Below are 8,450 nucleotides of genomic sequence, written 5' to 3'. Positions count from 1 at the left end.
CAAAATTCCACTTCTTCATGTCTTCTCTACATCAACATGTGTCCCCTCTGTGTAAAGAGACTCTGAAAGTTTCAGGGAACAAAGATTCTCTCTCTTTTTGTCCTGATCCATTTTATATAAAAACCTGTCTGAAAATGAGCTGATCAGATTTTGGCCACTTTATGATGTCATGACGATGTTTTGTCTTGTGTAACCATTAGCCAATCAGCAACCAAGGTACCCCCCCCCCCATCACCTGAATCTCCTCCTAGAGCACCATTGAGTTCTTTTTAACCAAATCTCTCTCAGAGGGGATTGGGGAGGGGCTCCTTATTTTTAATCTAAAGTAACAGACAGAGAATCAGCACTTTGGAAACAGGGCTGAAACAGAGGGGATTATGGGTAATGCTGCAATGATCTGTTTGGTGTTTGGAGCCAAACACTTCAGAGACATGTTTTGTATATATCTGAGACCTATAATATATTGATGAAAAACAGTATAATAGGGACCTTTAATGAAACTGATGGATAATCTCCCCTCTGCTTCCTAGCTGTCAATCAGGAGAAGCAGTCTTTCCGTGAGCCGATCTCTTGGAAGTATCCGGAGCCGCCTGCTGAGGAACAGCCCAAGTACCCTCAAGATTTTCAGCTGAAGACCCCGGTGGCGTTTGACAGTGTCAGTGCCGTCTGCGGGGCGAACTCCGTCCGAGTCGAGGCCAAGAAAGACCTGCTGGGGATCGGGAAACCTGTCCGCGCTGCAGAAGTCACGCTGGGAGGATGTCCAGCCACCGGGGAAGATGCTCAGGTCCTCGTGTTTGAGTCGGAGCTGCACGGATGTGGCAGCGAGCTCGTGGTGAGGCTTGAAAGAGGGAGTTCACACAAAGATCACAATGTATATTTCTCCTTGCTTTTGCTGTGTTTTCTTTTTTTTGTGTGTGGAAACAGACTGTACCAGAACATAAATGTAAAACCAAAATTAGGAGATCAAATGGGCTTCAGAGCAGCTTAGTCGATGACCATTTTTACAACCACCAAGCATTTTATTTACAAAGATGTTGTCAAAACCAAAGATGAATGGAATGTTTTCTCAGCCTTTACCCCGCAGTAACCTGTGTTTCAGATCTCGGAGGACTCGTTCATCTACGCCTTCACCCTGCACCACATACCCGCTCCTCTTGGGGACAGTCAGATCATTCGGACCAGAGAGGTCACCGTCAGCATCCAGTGCCAATACCAGAGGTCAGATGTTACACAATGGTGAACCAGAAAGATTTTCCATTTGTCAATAATGGAAGAATCTCATTTTATTGAATGACTGTCAGTGCCATCCCACGGACTGTGCAGTAACTCATTATATGACATTTAATTTGGCTGATGCGATATTTGCAATCACCCATGAATATACAATACTAGAACAGCCAGAGTCCTGCAAGTACATTAGATTAAAATCAGCCAAACCATTGAGAAGACTGAGCAGACTGTTGCTTTGTGTGTAGGGGAAAAAATATGGCGTACCTTTTTGCAACTGAGCAAACTGGACTTTTTAGGGAAGGTAGCTTGAAGAGAAAGTCGCTAACATGAAGCTTTAAAGACAGAGGGTGACGTCAGGGATATTCAGACGGACAGTATGAGAAATGTAGTTTATTTTTGGACATCAAAGCCTTCACATAAGTATAAACCTAAAATCTATTGGCTCATAATTATTGTTGCGGTATGTTCATTTAGTTAATTTAATTACAGCTGGTAAAAGTGAAGCTTATTTGAAAGGCGTAGCTTTAACCATTTTGTTTTCTGATATTTATATTTTGGATAAGAAACCTGGAAGTTACTTGATCAAATATAGTCTAGAATTTTCAATCATTGCCACTGAATTGTAGTCGAGTGGATTGTCTTGACTTTGGTATTACCCTTTTTTAATACTACTCATACAATTATCCAAAAATGTTACCATGAATTGCAGTAAAAACGTTCTTGATGTCTGGACTTTTTGAAAATGTTTCAGAATAAAGATTTAAATGTCTCTTTTAAGGAAGCATGATGTAAGCAGCGTGCCGTTGAATCCGACATCGAGTCCGTTCAGTGCCACCAAATCTTCAGAGGAAACGCTCTTCTTCTCTTTAAGACTCATGAGTGGTGGGTGTTTCCTTTTCCAGCTTCATTCATTATATTAAGTAACTTTTCTTTTTAAGTAATGTCCTGTTGGTATATTTCCATGCTACTCAAACATTTCTATGACCAGTGATTTTTTTATTTCCTTTAGTGTAAAAATTGACATTCATGGAAGACGAGAAGTATATTAAAATACATAAAAGTAGCAATCGACTGTAAGCCAATACTTTATTACAAGTTTAGCATTTGAGATGGCTCATAAGTTCAGTAAGCAACAATCTCTAAATAGTAAAGTAAAATGACACATTGCAGTCCTTTTCCAAGTGGTAAATAATGTTAATGTAGTGAAGTTGACGCATTTAATAAAACAAAAGTACTTAAATACACCATTTTAAACAGTTGGTTTCTTATAATAGGAAACATTGTTTGAGTATTTTGTTAGATTGCCAGTAAAATAAAGGTTTATTCTTTGCCTCAGATGATTGGCAGTCGACCCATCCGTCCGCTCAGTTCCTGCTGGGAGACATGATGAAGTTTGAAGTTTCAGTCAGACAGTTTCATCACGTCCCCCTCAGAGTGATGGTGGACAGCTGTGTGGCCACCGTGATCCCGAACATCGACACCGTCCCCCGATACGCCTTCCTTGGAAATAACGGGTCAGTATAAATACACTCTTTGAAATCTTAGTTTCACCCTTGTGTTCGAAAGCTTTTACCGTTGTCTAAAGTCAAAGATGAATCTTGATTGGGCCAAATTATACATTTTTTTTTTTTTTTATAGAGTCCCTCAGACTTGACTAAAATTGTCAAAATCAGTTTTGTAGTGTTTATATAGCTGTGGTGGAGGATATCCTGAAGCCTTGCTCCGATTTAAAATAAAAAACTAGAGCATAGTTATTATATCATTTTAACTTGTCACGGGAGACCTGAACACAACATAAGGTTTAACAAAAGTAAGACCATCAAGAAAATGCAATTCTTGTGCAATGCATTACAAACAAAAGTTGATGTGAATAGTTATAAGGGCACAAATACTTAGAAATGTCCTTTAGTGATATAGGAGACATTTTGTGTTTTTGAAGTGGCAACTTTTTTGCATAATCACAGATTTTTTTTTTTTTCAATTGGGGAGAAAGGAATATTAATTATGACTGCATATTTTTAACTTTTTGGTTTACATGTTTAGACTGTGAGTGACAGTTACCTGTATTGCTTTCAGGTGTCAGTCTTAAAGCCCTTCTAGGTGTTCAGGTTTCTTGTATGTAATAATTTTGCATTCAGATGTCTTGTCCTGTGTTGTGTTCAGGTGCCTATTTGACAGTCAGCTAACCGACTCCAGCTCTCAATTCCTCCCACGGGCGTATGAAGACAGACTGCAGTTTCAGGTCGAGGCGTTCAAGTTTCAACAGGAAGGGAGTGGCGTGGTGAGATTTAAATATCGCACAATTCCTGTTTTTATATAAGACGATAGCTGTTTTCTAAGAAGACACTTGAATGAACACCTCCTGTGCATTAGATCTACATCACCTGCAATGTGAGAGCTGCTGTAGCTTCTGCCGCTGTTGATGCCACCAATAAGGCCTGTTCCTTCTCCAACGGGTAAGTCTCTATCAACACTACAACTCCCATCATCCTTTTTTCTGAAACACTACAAAATCCATAAATCTGAGGGTTTGAATGACTTCGATGTGACATGTTTGCCTGTTGAAGTTCTAAGTCAAAGCGAAATCTATCACCTTGCTTTGGATTCTTATTTGCCACATTTTAGAAACTGTATCAGTAGTAAGGGGCAGAGCTTTTGATTGACAGGTGGACGGAGGCCAGCGGCAACCATCGAGCGTGTTCCTGCTGTGATACAGACTGTAGGACAGGAAGTCACATGACTGGATCCGGTGAGGATGGATAACTTTGATATATTACTGACTTTCTAAGCTCCTTTATAAATGATTACCTTAATGTTCTATTATAACATTTGACAACCCTCAACTGAATTATCCTTAACCAATATTATCCATTATAACAAGTTTGTGCAAAATGTCAAGTTAAAATAATTAGACATGGCCTTTCATTTGGAAACTAATTTATTTTCTATGTTAAGTTGTGTCTACTTTCAATAATACAACATTTATGGATGTTTTTTAGAAGGTTAACAATGTAAATTCGACAGACTTAAAAAAATAAATAATAAGCTACCTACTTTCGTAGTAGACTTTTAGCTTTTCAGGTGAAAATGTAGGAGGATGTTTGTATTAAACTACGCTGAAGGTCCCTCAACCTATTTACTTAGATAATCCAATACATTATGGGATACCTTTTTTTACTAAATGGGTTTTTTTGAGGTACAAATGGGAGGCTGTGATGTTTAATAATCATTAAGGGTGTCATGTTTCTGTGTTGCAGAGGCTCAGTGGGAACAGGAAAAAGCTGTTGGACCAATCACAGTGAACGAGAGACCTCAATGGTGAAAGTGCAAAATAAAAACTTTAAAATTTATTGAATGCTGTTAAAGACCTTTATTTCTTTTTGAAACCTCTGCTCATTGGAAGAAATCAAGACGAATCGGCAGTGATTTAACACAAGGTTGTTCAAATAGATTGGATAGATCTAAGAAATGGTAAACCAAGACCAAATACAATTCTTAAATGCATTGATGTAAATTATACATAAACATCAAACTTATGATCCCAACTCTAGCAAATATCAAACACCATAATAATGCTTAGGAAAATGTTTATGAAACCCACGGCTGCTACCCTTATTATAGGTAAATAAACACCACATTGATGCATCACATGCTGTATGAACTATACAATGGATCTGTAAACTGTAATGTTTCTTTCAATTTACATTTTTGCTGCAGGTATTTTACAGATCAGAACACTAAACATCTAAAAAGTAAGCAGATGAAAAATTATTTTTAAAATCACTTTTCTGAGATATTGGTGCAGAATAACACTTAAAATAAAATAATCAAACAATATGTATATTTAATTTGGCACATTCACAGAACAAACAAATGCTGCTCAGTCATCATGCAAAATGCACATTTTGATACATAAATGTGTCGGGGGAACTCACCAAGTGTCAGAAAATAAAACCTTCTCTCTTCCTCCGTAACCAAATCACTAAACGGAGGAACAACGGAGCTGATCCAGATTTGCATCCGATGACTTAATATCGGAAATGTGGGCTGGCTTTACACCCACGGCCCTATCCAAAACGTTGCTATCAGAAACAATGCATGATGTGTTTTGGAACTAATGTCTGTCAGCAAGCAGCGCTAACACTCAAAGCTAACATGTACTGGAGAGGGTATGTAAAAAAATAAAAAATAAATAAAAGATACTCAGCTAGTGGTAAACCCACGAGAAAAAGCATTTGAGCGCCATACTGTTTCAGAAATAATCGTTGTGAACAAATTATGGCATTTAATCACGTCAGCATTTAGCTGAGAATCTGCTAGCAGAGAATCTTTACAGAGAGGCCTCAATGCTTGACTTGCCGTGCTCAAAAGGGGGCGGGGCCAGCATCAGCCGAGTTCAAATTTAAAGCTACCGCCCCGGAATCAGCGTTTCTGTAACAGAGCTGGAAAAGAGGGACGTCTAAAATGCATGATCTGTTTGGTATTTTTGAGCAAAGCACAGACATGTTTTTCAAACCCATAATATATGCCTACAAATAGTATGATAGGAGACCTTTAAGGCAGGAAATGCAGCCATTAGAATGAACTGGATATTCTGAAAATCGTAAAATCTGTAAATAATAGAAGTAAGTATCAGAGAAAAACAAAATCAAATGGTTGTTCTACTCAGTGTGATTGACAGGAGAGAGGAGCAGAGTTTTACCACCATCATTAAGACAGGGACTAAAGAATGGGTAGAGTTTCTCTTTGAAGCAGCAGCCAGTGAAGGAGTAGATCAGAGCTGCATCAACATCATAAAAGGAGACCAGACCCTCCTCATAATCCACAAACACCCCCACCTTCTCAGGCTGAGACTTCAGGGACAGACGGACTCCAGGACCAGCATGAGCTTCGTACTCATTTTCATTCCACAACCATATCGTCCAGTAACCTTCCTGAGGAGACGCTGTGATGTATTCCTTCCTGTTGATCGACTCTCTGACCACTCCTAAATCCCACTCAGTCTTCCCTTTAACCTGAACCTCGTAATAAAATCTTCCTGAAGAGAAACTCTGCTTTGCTAAAGGACAAGCATCACATCTCTCTGGATTGTCTGGGAGATTATTCAACACTTCACCAAGTTTAAATTAAAATCAGCGGTTTGTGATCAGTCTCAGCTGTAAAAGTTGGTAAACCATAAACGTAACTGTGAAACTTTCCACACCCATACACTAGACCCAGTCTCCTTTTCAATTTGTGCATAGCGCGTCTCAGTCTCTGTCATTGTTCGTGACGCGTATGCCACCGGCTGCCATTTGTCTCCATTTGCTTGAAGGAGTAGGCTACAGCTCCCAATCCATCTTTAGATGCATCTGTAGAGATCTTTGTAGCTTTTGATGTATCAAAGAATGTAAGAACTGGCTCAGTAGTTAGAGTTTCCTTTAGTTTTTTCCATTCTTTTTCATTTGAAGCATTCCACTCAAAAACCTTGTTGTGTTGAAGCAGCTCTCTGAGGCATGTTGTCTTGGAGGAGAGATTAGGTATGAATTTACCCAGGAAGTTTATCACTCCCATCACTCGCAGGACTCCTTTCTTGTCAGTGGGAGGAGGCATGTCCAGTATTGCTTGCACTTTTGCCCGATCAGGCTCCACCCCCTCTCCTGAGATCTTGTCTCCCAAGAAGGTCATTTCTGTGACCCCAAAGTGACATTTATTTCTGTTCAATGTCAGCCCATTCACTTGGACTCTCTGTAGGAGATCTTTTAATCTTTAGTCATGTTCTTGACGTGTTTAACACTCGTGTGCCTTCCAGACCCTCTATTATGGACTCCATCGCCCTGTGGAAGACTTCTGGCGCTGAGATGATACCAAATGGAAACCTCAAAAAAAAAGTATCTCCCAAATGGCGTGTTGAGGTGCAAAGCTTGCTGCTTTCTGGGTCCAACTTCAGCTGCCAAAACCCCTGCGAAGCATCCATTTTGCTGAAATATGTTGCACCTGCCATTTCACAGGTTACTCCTCACGTTTTGGGATTTGGTAGTGTTCTCTTTTGATATTCTCATTCACATCCTTTGGATCAAGGCAGACTCTTAAGTCAGCAGTTTTCTTTCTTACACATGTGATGGAGTTCACCCAGTCAGTAGACTCCTCCACTCGCTCAATAACACCCAGTAGTGTCATCCTGTCAAGCTCTTTTTTTAAACCCGCTCGTAGTGGTGCTGGCACTCTTCTTGGGGCGTGCACTACAGGCTTGGCATCATCCTTGAGCTGGATCTTGTAAGTGTACGGGAAGGTCCCTTGTCCTTTGAAAACTGTTGGGAATTCCTTTACAATGTCAACTGTTTCAGCAAACTGCGTGTAGTTTGTATTTCTGCATTGTTTGTCCCCACTGTTTATTTGATAGATCCTCTTAACCAGTCCTAGGTCCTCTGAAGCTTTGTCTCCCAGGAGTGATTCATGTCCTTTAGGCACAAAGACAAACAACAGGCTGCACTGTTTGCCTTTCACTGTCAACTTGAGTCGGCATTGCCCTTTTGTCTCAATTGGCTGCCCGTTGTATGCCTTCAGTGGTTTGTTCTTTTCTGAGATACTTCTAGGTTTCTCTTTAAGTGCCTTGAGATCATTCACATTAATTAAATTATCTTTAACCCCAGTGTCAATCATAGTAAATGGCACAATTGTCCCATTTACTAGGGTTGGTGCAATCCATTTAATCTGATAAAGCATTTACAGTACCTTTTGGACTCTCTGAGCCGTCATTTTCGTCATGTGACACCATCTTGATGAAAAATGTTTCACTTAAATCATCACTGTCATCTGAGTCTTCAACTCTGTGCACCTTATTCCATTTTTTTTTCTCTCTGGAGAGGCACATCTTTGCATAATGATTTTGCACTTTGCACACATTTTCCCATAAGCAGGACATTGTCTTGGTGTGTGTTTTTCCCCACATCTCTTGCAGCTGAACAACTGTTCGTCATCATTCTTTTTATCTCTGTATATTTTCCACTGTTTTGTTTTAACTGACACAGCGTTCACTCCCTCTTCATGTTGGCTTGCTGCTCCATGTGCAGGTTCATTAAATGTCAGTACATGTTGGCGCGCTAGCTCACTGGCGTGGCATATTTTAATGGCGCTCTCCATAGTGAGTTCTGTTTCCCTCAATAATTTCTCTCTGATTTGTCCTGTCATTAGTCCCAAACACTATCTGGTCTCTAATCATAGAGTCTCTGAGATCATTG

At 39.9% G+C, this 8,450-nt stretch overlaps 1 protein-coding gene across 1 annotated transcript in view; it reads left to right on the top strand.

Annotated features, from left to right (window-relative positions):
* Nucleotides 1–4,580, top strand: part of LOC104961240 (zona pellucida sperm-binding protein 3-like) — a 27,266-nt gene extending 22,686 nt beyond the window's left edge. Inside the window, exons 2-9 of the mRNA XM_010789504.1 lie at nucleotides 531–832; nucleotides 1,100–1,218; nucleotides 2,009–2,112; nucleotides 2,567–2,744; nucleotides 3,394–3,511; nucleotides 3,604–3,686; nucleotides 3,897–3,979; nucleotides 4,488–4,580. Coding sequence (XP_010787806.1) covers nucleotides 531–832; nucleotides 1,100–1,218; nucleotides 2,009–2,112; nucleotides 2,567–2,744; nucleotides 3,394–3,511; nucleotides 3,604–3,686; nucleotides 3,897–3,979; nucleotides 4,488–4,552 — 1,052 coding nt within the window. The 3' untranslated portion in view covers nucleotides 4,553–4,580. The remainder of the gene's footprint in view (nucleotides 1–530; nucleotides 833–1,099; nucleotides 1,219–2,008; nucleotides 2,113–2,566; nucleotides 2,745–3,393; nucleotides 3,512–3,603; nucleotides 3,687–3,896; nucleotides 3,980–4,487) is intronic.
* Nucleotides 4,581–8,450: the final 3,870 nt, after the last annotated feature.

Source organism: Notothenia coriiceps, unplaced genomic scaffold (assembly GCF_000735185.1).
Source record: "Notothenia coriiceps isolate Sejong01 unplaced genomic scaffold, NC01 NC01_scaffold00032942, whole genome shotgun sequence".
NCBI classification, from domain to species: Eukaryota; Metazoa; Chordata; class Actinopteri; order Perciformes; family Nototheniidae; genus Notothenia; species Notothenia coriiceps.
Note: the sequence above shows the minus strand (reverse complement) of the source record. Positions and strands in the feature narration are given on the sequence as shown.